This window comes from Mastigoproctus giganteus, chromosome 7 (assembly GCF_048544385.1).
Source record: "Mastigoproctus giganteus isolate SK-2022 chromosome 7, ASM4854438v1, whole genome shotgun sequence".
NCBI classification, from domain to species: Eukaryota; Metazoa; Arthropoda; class Arachnida; order Uropygi; family Thelyphonidae; genus Mastigoproctus; species Mastigoproctus giganteus.
Genome location: NC_143581.1, coordinates 64,166,248 through 64,182,208, shown reverse-complemented (window position 1 = coordinate 64,182,208; position 15,961 = coordinate 64,166,248). Strand labels below are relative to the sequence as shown.

Sequence of the window (15,961 nt, the reverse complement as noted above, 5' to 3'; positions counted from 1 at the left end):
TTTACATCCAACTAAGAAATATTGTTCAAGGTTCAGGGCTAAATGGATGTCAGATGAACTAATGAGACATGGCAGAGAAGAAAAATGCATGGGATACATACAAATTAATGGGTGACATGGAAGCCTATGATATAAGTTTGTCTGTAACCAAGTCATAAAGGAGATTAGGCAGGCAAAGGCAGATTATGAGAAATCCTTGGCAAAGGAAGCAAAGAAAAACAGAAAAGAGTTCTTGAACTATTTAAACTCAAGAAGGAAAGGGATGAATCAGATTGGTCCACTAGATATTGATGGTTCAACAGTTGAGGATCCTGCTCAGGTGGCTAACAATCTAAACGAGTATTTTGCATCTACATTCACACATGAGAAGTTATTCAGGAAGGGGAATGTCATAGGTGAAGTAAACATTGGCAGTGAGCTAGATGATTTTGTAATAACTCTGAGGAAAGTGGAGGAGAAATTGTTGAGGATAAACATAAAAAAGGCACTCGGGGTGGATGGGATCTATCCAGTTATATTAAAGGAGGCAGCAAAGGAAGTAAGCAAACCATTAGCCATAATTATGAGAGCTTCTTTGGACTCAGGGGAGGTACCCATAGACTGGAGACATAAAAATGTAACCCCAATTCACAAAGGAGGATCAAAGGCTGACACAAGTAATTATAGACCTATTAGTTTAACTTGTGTTCCAGGAAAATTAATGGAGGCACTGGTTAAAGAAGCACTGCAGGATCATCTAGACAAGAATTCAGTTATAGCTCAGACACAGCATGGTTTTGTTAAGGGAAGGTCTTGCCTGACCAATTTGATTGGATACTATGATGTAGTCACAAAAGAACTGGATGCAGGGAATAACTTTGATATTATATATTTCTTCCTAGAAAGGCTTTTGATACTGTTGCACATGGAAGACTGCTGCACAAATTGGAGCAGTGTGGCATTGGAGGCAAATTGCTGCTATGGATAAAGGGATGGTTGAGTGGCAGAACACAGAGAGTGGTAATCAATGGACACTGCTCAACGTGGACTAATGTTATTAGTGGAGTTCCTCAGGGTTCAGTGTTGGGTCCGTTGTTTTCTGTATTTATAAATGATATTGATGATAGTATATCAAACTTAATGTCCAAGTTTGCAGATGATACAAAGGTTGGCAGGGGTGTTAAGGTCACTACTGATGCTATGCTGCGGCAACAGGATCTAGAAAGGTTGAGCAGATGGCCTGAGAGGTGGCAAATGAAGTTTAACATTGACAAATGTAAAGTACCTACATATGGGAAACAGTAACCCCAGAGCAACGTATCAACTCTGCGGTACTACACTGACAGTGGTAGAGAATGAAAGGGACCTGGGGTTGGTTGTGCAGGCAGATATGAAGTTCTCGGAGCAGTGCAGACGAGCTGCAAGAGTAGCTCATAGTGTCTTATCAATGATATACAGGAATTTCTCTAGCAGGGATAGGGAGGTGATTATATCCTGTATAAGGCAATGGTCAGGCCACATCTTGAGTACTGTATACAGGTCTGGAGGCCTCATTTCAAGAAGGATGTAGAGCTGCTGGAACGAGTACAGAGAAGGGCAACAAGATTAGTGAATGGAACAAAGGGTTGCTCTTACGAAGAAAGGCTTAAGTTTTGCAAATTACAGTCTGGAGACTAGGCACTGGCGAGGTGATCTGATAGAGGTGTATAAGGCTTTGAATGGCTTGAGTATGCTCAGTGCCGATGGGATTCTTCCTCTTGCTCAGAATAATCACCTGAGAGGGCATAAATTCAAATTGAGGAAAGACAGATGTAAGATAGACGTGCGGAAATTTGCCTTTAGCCAGCGGGTAGTAGGTTGGTGGAACAGACTTCCATCACTTGTTGTTGAAGTTGATAGCCTAAAGAAATTTAAGGCTCAGCTGGACATGTATTTCGAACGAACATAGGGGTGAAATGTTAGGTTTTTTTTTTTTTTTTTTTGGCTGATGCTGAATAAGCTTGCTTTCTTGCACCATATGCCTCTACTAATGCTAGATAATCTTCTCTTTAATTTTAAAAGAACACACAAATTGCAACTAACATGATTTGCACGGAGTAACAAGTTTATGAAGCTTTAAAAAAAGGAATGAAGAGAAGATTCTGAAAATTTATTCATGTTTTTTATACAATTTAAGATTTCAGTAAAGGGGTACACATTCCACCATAATAACGTAAAAAACACCCACACAATTCCAGCTATCGGTATTTCTGCAAAAGCAATAACATGGAGTTTACTACCCGTTTATAATTGTTTGCTCTAAAAGAAAAGCCCAATAAACCGGAAAGTGCAAATTGTTTTTATTGTTTTATGGTAGTGACCTCCAGGAATGTGTTTTAGAAAAATATCACAGAGGCGTTCAAAATTGATTCTTATAACAGAACGTATGATAAGGATGAAAGTGTAGTTCATTTTAATGATTTCAATTGGTAACTAATACAATTTACACTATAAAAACGACCTTTCAGAGAGTTATATAGTGAAAATTTCAACTTCTAAGGTCATGGAACAAATTACCAAAAATGTTGAACGTTGGGTGTTCGCGAACTAGCTGAAGTATTCTGTGGTAGACCGTTGGGCGTATGTGGGGGGGGGGTCATCACAAAACCCGTATGCATTTGCTCGCATCAATGTGTTAGGACTCATATGAACCTGTCTTGACCCTCCCGATAATGTATTCAGTTTGTTAACTTGTCTCTTTTTTTATTTCTGAGGCCTGTGCTTCATGTCGCAAATTTATGCAGTCTTCAATACAGACCAATCGTTAGGATGTAGATAACTTTTTAATTGTGAACACCCTCTCGCCCAGTGTTCAGCGAACCGACAACAGGTTACAAATCTTTCCTCGTATATGCTATCGCAGGACCAGATTTCACTTTTATCCAAAGGATTAAATTACAATTTACCACCCTGAAAACTACCTAAAAAATAGTGCGAAATTGATATTGAATTTGGACTTCGTAATGTTCCAGAAAAAAGATTTATTTATTCAACAAGTTAACCAGGTGGTGAATAACATAAAAGAAATGCAACTTCCTAAACTGAATACACGACAGTTCAGATTCACGTGAACTTCGGGAATATAAAAACATTATTATTCAGAGAGCTGATAAAGGAGATACAGTGGTAATACTTAATAAACCTGATTATATTAATAAGTTAGAGTCAGTTGTATCAGATGTTTCCACTTATCTTGAAGTAGACCCAGCACTATTTACCAATTTGGTCAATCAATACAATAAAATGTTAACCATGTATCAAAAAAATGACTACTTTACTATGGCTCAGTTAAAGGAATTGAAGGCCAGAACATACAATATCCCTGCATTTTACCACCAGGTAAAATTACATAAGACCGGATTTCCTATTCGACCTATTGTTTCCTGGCACCTCTGTAGCCAGGTGGGAAGGAGCAGCAGTGCGTAGCATATGCTTCTTGATTAGACCCTGGTTCGAGCCCGTCACAACCAAATACGAAGGATGCGGAGAGGTCAGGAATGACCACCGCATATCCCCGAGCAATATGGCCTTAGTTGCTAATGCTCCTAAAAAAAAAAAACCAAACCAAACCTATTGTTTCCTACAGAAACTCGGCATTTTCATCCTTGGCCACACATGTATATAGCATTATAAAACCATTTAGACATGCAATACAATTTGGAACTCTGATAATTCTTTCCAGAAAAACGGAGCGCTAAGTGAATCCGCACTAAGCGAGCACTGCATTCCCATAAGGTAACGTGTATTTGTGAGTTGCAGTCAGTGCCATAGGATATTTCCTAATCAATAATAAACGGTAGTGAAAAGATGCATAAATGTCGGTCAAAATATTTAATATTCAAATATTTGTACATATGAAATATTCTGCATTACAAACATATATAAGTATGTGGTAACTACTTACGTATCAAAATTAAACTTAAAATCCAATTAAAAGCATGAAAAATGTGTCGGTTTTTTGTTGTACTCTGGCCCTCTTCCTGGTAAACCAAAAGGGGTTTGGTAATGCTGCAGGGATTTAATATTAAATCCCCGCAGCATTACCACCCAACAATAAAGTCAACCGATCCTTCACCGCTTTGAAACCTGGGATGTTTTTTCTTCTTTCAACACGAAACTTCTTTTAGGCATTTGTTTCCAAAAAAGTCCTGCTTCATCTATGTTAAAAACTTGTTTGAAAGTTTGGCTCCTTGATCTGCACTTGCGGCTTCTCCCTGGATTTTAAATCTATTCAACCAGCCCTTACTAGTTTTAAATGGTTCCACATTTTTTTTTTTTTTTTTTTTTTTTTGTTGAGTTTTCTTCAGATCATCATATAGGCTAATCTCCCTCTCTCTTTTTTTTTTTTTATTTTTTATAATATTTAACTTAACAGAATTCTGCATTGGATATTATCTTCAATAAAATTAGTTAAAGTCTCCCCATTGCAATCCTAATAGCTGGCCTAGCCCTAGTTGCTTGCAGTGGAACGGCTGTCTTTACGCTACTAAAATTAATTCCTTATTTTTTATAATTGTTCTTACAGTTAAACTTGCCAGTCATAAATTATGGCACACATCCGCTTGTTGTTGAACAGAATCGTTTAGCTTCAAAACGTATCATTTAATTTTCAAATTCAGTCTTTTTTTTTACATTTATAGTCTTCGTAGAGCATCCAGATGTTGCTTTTTCATTAGCATTAGTAGAGGCATATGATGCAAGAAAGCAAGCTTATGCAGCATCAGCCAGAAAAAAAAAAAAACTTCCACTCCACCCCTCTGTTCGTTCGAAATACCTGTCCAGCTGAGCCTTAAATTTATTTAGGCTATCAACGTCCGCAACAAGAGATGGAAGTCTGTTCCACCAACCAACTACCTAAAGGCAAATTTCCGGACATCTGTCCTACATCTGTCTTTTCTCAATTTGAATTTATGTCCTCTCAGGTGATTATTCTGAGCAAGAGGCAGAATCCAGTCAGCATTGAGCATGCTCAAACCATTCAAGGCTTTATACACCTCTATCAGATCACCTCACCAGTGCCTAGTCTCCAGACACTGTAATTTGCAAAACTTAAGCCTTTCTTCGTAAGATCCACCCTTTGTTCCATTCACTAACCTTGTTGCCCTTCTCTGTACTCGTTCCAGCAGCTCTACATCCTTGAAATGAGGCCTCCAGACCTGTATACAGAACTCAAGGTGTGGTTCTTATCTGCCATTATTAACTCTTCGAAAATGTAACTGCGTTGTTTGCATTAATTATGATACAATGTTCAAGTAAACTATCTGTTACGCATGATGTCTAATACTGTACTGAGTGATGACTAGACTTTGGATAAATGCATATAACGCAAATATTACAAGCAATATACTTGATCATTTTTTAAAATGTTGATCTCAGAACTATGTAACAAGTCACTGTACTGCAATTAAATTAGCGTGCGAGAAAATTTCCCTGAGCGTGGGAAAATTTCTCAAGTCGGCGTGGGAAATGTTTTAAAGCTGTTTTGCTATTCATTTTCAAGCTATCGACTCCATCAAATGAAACAATTTCTTTAAATATGCCAAAAATGCAATCTGTAAAAGAGCATTGTAGTGATTGTGACAGTACAGTAAACCCCCGCTATTCGCGGTATCTGTATTCGTGATCGCCGATTTAATATAAAATGAAACCTAAAAAAATGTGAATTTTAAAGCGCCGTGAATATTTTCCGCCATAAAAAACATGGGCGTGGCTAAAATTATCTTTCCCGGTCAAAACAGCGCTCAGTGGGTGGGGGGGGAGAGGGGTGACAAAATCGCGAGCGTGGATTTTTCTCGCTAATCCTTGTTCAGTATGTGTTATGCGTTTGTCATGGAAGGTTTCGTCGTTTGCTTTTAATTTATATGTTTATAAATTGAATAAATTTATCAATTTATAAATTGATATGCTTACAAAAATGATAAATCTACCATTTTGCAGTGTAAAACAGACTTTTTCGAGTGTGTTAACGGAAGAAAGTGACTTTATTGTGGACAAGTTCTTTCTAACTCGTACAAAAATATGGCTACGAATAAAAAGAGAAATGTGAAAATATCAAAGAAGGTGATGACATTAGCGAATAAAATTGAGTTATTAGACAAAATTTCTAATGGTGAAAGTGTCTCCTCAGTGGCAAAACATTATAAAATCAATGAGGCAACGGTACGATCAATCAAAAAATCGGAAGAAAAAATCCGCCGTAGTGTCCGTGAAAACGCGCTAATTGCTTCAAAAATTTGCTCTGTAACTCGCGATGTTAAATTAGAAAAAATGGAAAAGGCTTTAAATCTGTGGATAGAAGACCGAACTCAAAATAAAATTCCGTTAAGTTCACTCATCATTCGCGAAAAGGCAAAACTCCTTTATCAACACTTTAGCGAAACTGGTGATAGCACTGGCGGGATGTTTTTTTTTGCTAGCAAGCAAAGGCGCTGGTTTGAAAGATTTGTTTGAAATTTCTAATAAATATTACATTTAATATTAAATTGTTTCTTATTTTCATTTCAATGCCATACGCTTGCATTTCACTATGTACTGTCTATGTACATAGTCATATTATGAAGGTACATATAATACATACATAGACAAAATTTTAGACTAGTTTTTCTTATATATTTCATACTTTGGAACGGAACCCCTTTATTACTATGGGAGCCATAACTCAGTATTCGCGTTTTCGGTATTCGCGACATTTCTCAGGAACGTAACCCCCACAAATAGTGGGGGTTTACTGTATATACCGTATTTCCCCATGTATAAGACGCACTCTTTTTCGAAAAATTTGGGGTCTAAAGACTGGATGCGTCTTATACAGTGGTTGTAGATTTTTTTACTTGCATTTCCCGCTTTTTCGCGCTTGTTGTCTTTGTGCTCATTGTTTCGCACTTGTTACCGGTATATTAGGTTACATTTTGCCACGTTCTGCCCAGAAATGGCTCAGAAAAGATTTTTGTACAGTGCTGAATTCAAGTTAAAAGTGACCCAGATTGCAAAAGTGAATGGAAATCGTGCTGCTGAACATAAGTTTGGTCCTCCTCCAACTGAGAAAACAATCCGAGACTGGTACGGGAAGAAGAAACCCTACCGAAAACACCACAGCAGAAGAAGGTCATGAGAGGCAATTCAGTAAAATGGCCTGATTTAGAGAGGGAATTGAAGATATGGATTGAAGAGCAAAGGGCAATTGGAATTCCTGTGTCCACAAAGATGGTTCAGCATGAGGCAAGAAGAATTGCTGATGAAAAAGAAGTTACTGATTTCAAAGGAGGAAAATATTGGTGCTTCAGGTTCATGAAACAGAATGGACTAAGCATGCGTAAATGCACCAGACTTGCCCAAAGGATGCCTGAAAGCTAGGCGCCTCCGTAGCCAGGAGCATCGGTGCGTAGCACACGCTTCTTGATTAGACTGGGGTTCAAGCCCGTGACCACCAAATACGGAGGATGCGGAAAGGTCAGGGAATGATCACCGCATATCCCCGGAGAAATATGGCCTTAGTTGCTAATGCTCCTAAAAACCAAATAACAAACAAACAGCCTGAAAGCTATGAGCAGAAGGTCCTTGAATTTCATCGTTTTGTCGTTCAATGTCGGAAGACATATCAGTTTGAGTTGGGACAGATTGCAAATATGGACAAAGTCCCCCCTTCAATTTGATGTTCCAAGTAACAGAACTGTTGATAAGAAGGGGGTGAAAACTGTAACTGTGAAGACAAGTGGACATGAAAAGAGCCATTATACAGTTGTTCTAGCTTGTTGTGCCGATGGAACCAAGCTGCCTCCTATGCTGATTTTCAAACGCAAAACAAGGCCAAAAGAAGACATTCCTCGAGGAGTGATTGTCCACGTTTATGACAAGGGTTGGATGGATCAGGATGGGATGAAAATCTGGTTTGAGAAAGTTTGGAGCAGGAGACCAGGTGGGATCTTACGCAAACCTGTCCTATTGGTGCTTGATCAGTTCAGGGCACACAACAAAAAACACAAAGAAGACTGCTGCAGAGCAAAAAACAAAACTTGCCGTCATACCTGGAGGCTTGACATCCCAGCTCCAACCACTTGATGTCAGCATTAACAAACCCTTCAAAGCTGCCATGAGAGACGAATGGAACCAATGGATGAGGTCTTCTGGGGAAAATTTGACACCAGCAGGAAGAGTGAAGAAACTCTATTGGAGAAGTTTGTACCTGGGTGAAAAGATCCTGGGATAATATCAAGGATGCTCTCATAATTATGAGAGCATCCTTGGACTCAGGGGAGGTCCCCACGGACTGGAGATGTGCAAATGTATCCCCAGTTCACAAAGGGGGATCGAAGGGTGACACGAGTAATTACAGACCAGTTAGTTTAACTTCGGTTCCGGGTAAAATAATGGAGTCACTGGTTAAAGATGCATTGCAGGATCATCTAGACAAGACTGCAGCAATAATTAAGACACAGCATGGGTTTGTTAAGGGAAAGTCTTGTCTGACAAATTTAATATTTTTGATAGGATATTATGATGTGGTTACAAAGGAACTGGATGCAAAAAATTATTTTGATATCAGGATGGGATGAAATATTTGGATTTCATGGAAGCTTTTGACACTGTTGCGCATGGAAGTCTATTGTACAAATTGGAGCAGAATGGTATTAAGGGTAAGTTGCTACAATGGATAAAAGGGTGGTCGAGTGGGAGAAGACAGAAGGTGGTAATCAACGGGTGCTGCTCTTCTTTTACTAATGTTATTAGTGGAGTCCCACAGGGTTCGGTGTTGTGTCCACTTTTGTTTTGTATATTTATCAATGATATTGGTGAAGGTATATCAGGCTTAGTGTCGAAGTTTGCAGATGATACAAAGGTTGGCAGAGTTGTTAATGACAGTAATGGCAGTGTGCTACTGCAACAGGATCTAAATAATTTGGGCAGATGGGCTAAGAAGTGGCAACTGAAGTTTAACCTTGACAAATGCAAAGTACTGCATATGGGTAGAAGTAATCGCAGAGAAACGTACCAACTGTGTGGTACTACACTTAAGGTAGTAGAAAATGAAAAAGACCTGGGAGTGATTGTGCAGTCAAATATGAAGTTTTCTGAGCAGTGCTGCCAGGGCAGGTCATGGGGTTTTGTCAATGATATATAGGAATTTTGCTAGCAGGGAGGAGGAGGTGATTGTCCCTCTTCTGTATAAGGCAATGGTCAGGCCGCGCTTTGAGTACTGCATGCAGGTCTGGAGGCCTCATTTTAGGAAGGATGTAGATTTGCTTGAGCATGTACAGAGAAGGGCAACAAGATTGGTGAGGGAAATGAAGGGATCCTCTTACCAAGAGACGCTTGAGTTCTGCAAATTGCAGTGGCTGGATGCTAAGCACCTGTGTGGTGATCTGGTTGAGGTGTATAATGGGTTAAGCACGCTGAATTCTGATGGGATCCTTCCATTTGTTCAGATTACGAACCTAAGGGGGCATAAATTCATATTAAGAAAAGACAGATGTAGAATAGATGTGCGGAAATTTGCCTTTAGCCAGTGGGCGGTTAATTGCTGGAACACTCTTCCATCTGTCGTTGTGGAAGTTGATAGGTTAAATAAATTTAAGGAGGAACTGGACAGGCATTTAGAGGGAATGGTGTGATATTTTTTTTTTTGGCTGATGCTTCATAAGCTCATACACTTGCTTTCTTGCATCACATGCCACTACTACTACTACAATGATTCGTTATCAGACACAGATGAGGACAAGCTAATGGATGGGAATTTTGACAGTGATGAGGAGTTGTATGAATTTTATGATGAATAAAACTTGAGTTCAGTAACTTTATGTAATACATTTTTTTTTTTTTTTTTTTTTCAAATTTCGGGCCCCAAAATTAAGGTGCGTCTTATACATGGGGAAATAAGGTAATATAAATTCTTATATTTAAATATAAGAACTTATATTTAACTTATATTATAGAACATATCTAAATATTATATTTAGAACTTATATTTAAATGTAAGTTATATAAGTTCTTATAATTTAAGAACTTATATTATAAGACTATTCTTATAATATAAGAACAGCGTTATAGTGAATTAGCGTAACACAAACCACGTTATAACGAGGGCCTGCTGTACGCTAATAACCTTAAGGACTCTAGACGTGGCAGTAATGATAATTTATTCTCACTAGACATTGCCTCATTATATACGAATGTAAACATTAAATACACATTAGATATTCTTTGGGATATGTTAAATAATAACTCGATACTGGTTAATTATACAAAGCTTCCTATTAAGGAAATTTTTTACTTAATTAAACTAGTTAAAGCCTACTATATCACCTTTAGAGAAACTATACAAACAAATTTTTGTTTTGCCAATGGAATTAAGCTTGAGTGGCCTAATATCAGAGATCTATCTCTCAACGGTTGAACGTGTACATTTGACACCTTTTCTATCCCATATCACATACTATGGGAGGTATTTAGATGATGTTCTAGTCATTACCGTTAGTAGCACTATCCAAGACATTTTACATTCATTTAATAATATTCATTCTAAACTCAGATTTACATTGGAGAGGGAGAGTAAAGATACTAAGTCATTAAATTTTCTAAATTTCACGCTTACTCGGGAAGTGAATAAAATCCAATTTAACATCTATCATAAACCTACAAACACGGGTTTGCTTCTGCATTATAACAGCTATCACCCTTTCACCTACAAAAGATCAATTATATTTAATTGATTTCTCAATGCTTATAAATATTCAACAACAGAATCTACTTTTGGGCTCAGAAATACAAATATTAACCAGCAGATTCTTAAACAGGGGTTACCCACTTGCTACAATACACAGAATTAGGGTACAAGCAAAGGATAGAATACAAAAAAATGCACCAACAACAATAATAATATCAGAAAATACTTTATTTCTGTCCATTATGTTGAACAGTGGCACAAACAACTTAACAGATTCTTGAAAGATACCGAATTTAAAATTGTAGCCAGGCCAATACAGAAATTACACACTATACTGAACAATCGCTCAGTCCTTTCCTTGTTCGCAACACAAATTAATGACCTAACATACAACATTTCTTGCAGTGATTGTGACTCGTGTTATCAGGGTTCTACGCGTGTTAATTAACACATGGCCTCAGTTCATGCTTCTCGTTCAGCAGCATCAGTATTAGCCTTTCATGCCGTTAATGAAAAACATACTTTTTTATTTAACGAGGCCAAAGTACTTAGTGTCCAAAGTAATTATACGAGACTGTTAATTGCAGAAACCATCGAATTAAATTACACGAGAATTCTGTTAATGTTCACCAGCCATATCTAATCTTCGACTCGTGGTCTTTTACATGCATGCGCGAAGACAAATAATCCCTATTTAAGTTCCATGCTCACCCCTATTTGGTAATTTTTATTCCTGTGATTGACACATGGTCGAAAAGCATTGTCAGCTTCAGGAAAGAAAATCATTTTGCAATTTTTTTCGTTAAATTAAATTTTTTACTTAATTTTTAATTGGGTTAAATTGATTTTTAATTGTGGTCTTTTGATTTTTAATTACTGTTAATTATTTCTTACTGTAATGTAAGATTTCTGATTTTTTAATTGTTTTCGTTTTAACTTCTGGAGAGTATCATACGGAAGTGGTCTACAATTGAGGTAAATTTCTCTTATTCTTTTACAAATATTGATATCAACGTAGAACATATTGAACATTATAGCTCTGGTTCATATTATCAAATTAATTAATTAATTTAGACTAAAGAGATTAATAAACTTCTACATACATGCATGTCAAAGCTTGCAATATGACGACAACAGATTGTGCTGTTTATTGACTGCAGTGATGTGTACCCAGTCAGGGAACTTCTTGACACATATTTTTTGTGTGTATGTATATATATATATATATGTTTGTGTATTGTATCAGCAACCTGTTGATTAAATTGCTTACCAAAATTTACACAGTTGGTAGTTCATTTCTACAAATAACTATTGTCTGGATTATATTCTGCAAAACCTGTGTTTTGATAAATTTGTTTATAAAACTGTTAAATTTTATACTTATGTAAAGCAGATTTTTAAAATAATTTGACACTAAATTTTCTTTCAAGGAACTTGACATGTTGCAGTCTCCAAAACCATTTGTTTTTACCTTGCACACCTACTTGTCAGCTAAGGTTACTCGTCTAGGACTGATGGCATGACAATTACAGCAGGTGGAGGATTGGGAACAGCAAAGTTATCTGCCATAAATCCACATAAAATAGAATACCTGATACTTAATACAGTACCTTGCTTCCTAACCTATTGGCTTCCTCTTCATTAACCATGTGAGGATGACCTTTTTTTCCTTCGGAGGTACAAACTTGAAACTGCAGGTATGTTCTTAAGCCAGTGCTTTGTTTCTAACCAAGCCTGTGCTTGATTCCAGGTGAAGCTGGTGATATGTGACTGTTGGCTTTGCAAGAAAGTGAGCTCTCATGTTTTGAGTGTACAGGAAGGAGATTTGTGCATTGTGGCTTAGTTCAATTTGACATCCCTTTTCACTTGCCACAGTCTAGAGATTATTTTTCCCAATGATGAAATATCTAATAACCACTTACTAGATATGTCATGTAAGTATATAGATAAATGGAGGGTACAAATATATATCTCAGGAATAAAAAAAAAAAATGAAGTTTAATGAACATATACTGCTAAGCATCCACAATGTACTTTAATAAAAAAATTGTCAAAAGTTTGTTAATAAAAAGGCAGTGAATTAAATAAGTTAGCTTACTGTTGACAATTCATATATCATCCTATCATAAATTTCAGTGGTTTTAAGTCCAACTAGAAAACTCATTTTGATCCAACATTACAAAAATGTCTTCTTGCTAATATTGTTTGCAAAAACATAAAATGATATGGGAAACAGAGTATTGAGCAACTTGATGAAACTTAAAACTGCCTTGTTTAATAAATATCTGTAATATTTTTATAAATAAGTGTTGTTATCTACAATTTTAAGTTAAATTATCAAAAAAAAAAAAAACTTCCTGTAAAATATAACTATTTAAATCAGTTGAGTTTGATACATTCAGTGAAATATTGTAAAACGAAGTTCATACTGGATTCTTCAGAGGAAGGAAAGGATATTTTATTTTGAAAAGGAGATGGGGAGAGAGCCTATTTGTATTAGTTTTTATTGTTGATAGAGATTTTGTTGTTACTAGTCTCAGTATAACAAACAGTTTTGTCAGATTTATTTCAAGATGTAATATTAATGTTTACAGATACTACTACGAATGTAAAACAATAGAGAAATGTTAAACATCTTTGAATACATTATTCATCATCCTGTCTAGCCAATATGTGAATAATTCCCTCCCTGGCTCTCACTTTCATACCTTTTAAGTCACTTCTTGTTTTTGTATAATGTAACAACATTTTTATACAAATAAAAATATCAAAGTCAATGTAATCATCACTTGATTAAGAATGAATTATTATAACCAGGAGCTAAGCTGAGGAAGCTTCTGTTGAAATATGTACAGTAGATTGTATCTTTCAAAATGTTTTGTAATAAAACCATCCTGGTGGTTTGTTGTTGAAATAGTTGCAAGTTTTTCTAAAACATGAATTGCACAACATTATTGAATTTGAATATTCATTTTATTGTATTTTATTTTTTCATTGGAAAACATACAAAACAGTAAAACTAATAATAATGTATAATATTATAAAGAGGGTTCAGTTGTATAACAGAAAAAAATTAATATGGGATGCATTAAATATATGACAATAAGGTTGCTAGAATAAATACTGAGGGGGGAAAAAATCGCATGTGTACCCCATATGCACGAAAGATGTTTTATGTGTTAACATCTTTGACGACGCCTACTAAATTTCAAACAGATAGGACCGAAATCATGAACGATCTAATTTATGCTCATGCCAGCTACTTACTCTGCCAAATCAATGTTAGTGATAAATAGGATACACACGCCCACTGCTTACTCTACCGAATCAATGTTTGGAAGAGGTTAGGCCAATAGCCTAATTACTCATTTGATTGTAGCCATTTGTTGAATAGTGTGATTGCAACAATACAAGTATTTGTATTGTTACTATCATGTTGGATCATGTTAATCTGTCATGCTTTATCACAAATTACACATGCAGTGCTACGAGATCTGCAAGAAACGACAGTATCCATGCATAATATGCTATGGAAACTATGACTTGGCTCAGGATCTCAACGAGTAAAGTGTGAGATGGTAACACTGCACATTCCATTTTGCAATGAGGAAACATATACTGTCAGAGATGAAATATGTCAAGACCTATGACAACAATGAAGAGCTCATGCTAGATCGTAAATTGTATGAATTGGACTTCTGCAGCTTAATGAGAATTGCCAATGACAAGCAAAAGATTCTACTCATACATGTATTTTGGAGTCTGTATACGTGTAATTTGGAATCGCAATACGATTGAAATATACAACTGCTTCAGTAATACAGACGGATACTGTAACGCCTACATTTACATACGCTTCAACTGGTAAGGCCGAAACATATGTAATGTAATGATCTTGGATGTGCTCAGAGCTCGTTTATGCCAGCTCTGACCACATCAAAGGTCACCGCCCTCAAGATATCTATTTCTCTGGTTACCCAAAGGTAACCAGTAATTTTTCACAACTTCCACAACAAAAGATGGAAGTCTGTTCCACTAATCAACTACCCGCTGGCTAAAGGAAAATTTCCGCACATCTATTCTACAACTTGTCTTTCCTCAATTTGAATCTGTGTCCCTTCAGGTTCTTAATCTGAGCAAGAGGAAGAATCTCATCAGCATACAGCTTGCTCAAGCCATTCAAGGCCTCAATCAGATCACCTCACAGGTGCCCGTGACCACCAAATACGGAGGATGCGGAAAGGTATATCATTGACAAGACTCCATGACCTGCTCTGGCAGCCCATCTGCACTGCTCAGCGAAGTTCATATTTGACTGCACAATTACCCCCAGGTCTTTTCCACTTCCCTGAATGTAGTACCACACAGTTGGTACATTTCTCTTCAGTTATTGCTACCCATATGCAGTAGTTTGCATTTCTCAATGTTAAACTTCAGTTGCCACTTCTCAGCCCATTTGCCAAACTTATCTATATCCAGTAATTTTTCACAACTTCCACAACAAAAGATGGAAGTCTGTTCCACTAATCAACTACCCGCTGGCTAAAGGAAAATTTCCGCACATCTATTCTACAACTTGTCTTTCCTCAATTTGAATCTGTGTCCCTTCAGGTTCTTAATCTGAGCAAGAGGAAGAATCTCATCAGCATACAGCTTGCTCAAGCCATTCAAGGCCTCAATCAGATCACCTCACAGGTGCCCGTGACCACCAAATACGGAGGATGCGGAAAGGTGGGGGAATGACCACCGCATATTCTCGGAGCAATATGGCCTTAGTTGCTAATGCTCCTAAAAACCAAATAACAAACAAACAACAACCTCGCAGGTGTTTACTCTCCAGGTGCTGCAATTTTCAGAACTTAAGCCTTTCTTTGTAAGAGCACCCCTTCATTCACTGTACTGTCTTTAACAACCATGCCAACCTTTGTATCATCTGCAAACTTGGACATAAACCTGATATACCTTCTTCAATATCATTGATAAATATACAAAACAACAATGGGTCCAACACCAAACCCTGGGGAACTCCACTAATAACATTTATCCACGAAGAGCAGTGTCCATTGATTACCACTCTCTGTCTTCTCCCACTCAACCATCCCTTTATCCATTGTAGCAACTTACCCTTAATGCCATATCTCTCCAATTTGTACAGCAGTCTTCCATGTCCAATAGAATCAAAAGCTTTCCTGAAATCCAAGTATATGATATCAAAGTTATTTTTGGCATTCAGTGCCTTTATGACCACATCATAGTATCCAATCAAATTGGTCAGACAAGACC

At 37.0% G+C, this 15,961-nt stretch overlaps 1 protein-coding gene across 1 annotated transcript in view; it reads left to right on the top strand.

Annotated features, from left to right (window-relative positions):
* Positions 1 to 12,748, top strand: part of Syn1 (Syntrophin-like 1) — a 165,324-nt gene extending 152,576 nt beyond the window's left edge. Inside the window, exon 6 of the mRNA XM_090377692.1 lies at positions 12,109 to 12,748. Coding sequence (XP_090233818.1) covers positions 12,109 to 12,201 — 93 coding nt within the window. The 3' untranslated portion in view covers positions 12,202 to 12,748. The remainder of the gene's footprint in view (positions 1 to 12,108) is intronic.
* The last annotated feature ends 3,213 nt before the right edge of the window (positions 12,749 to 15,961 follow it).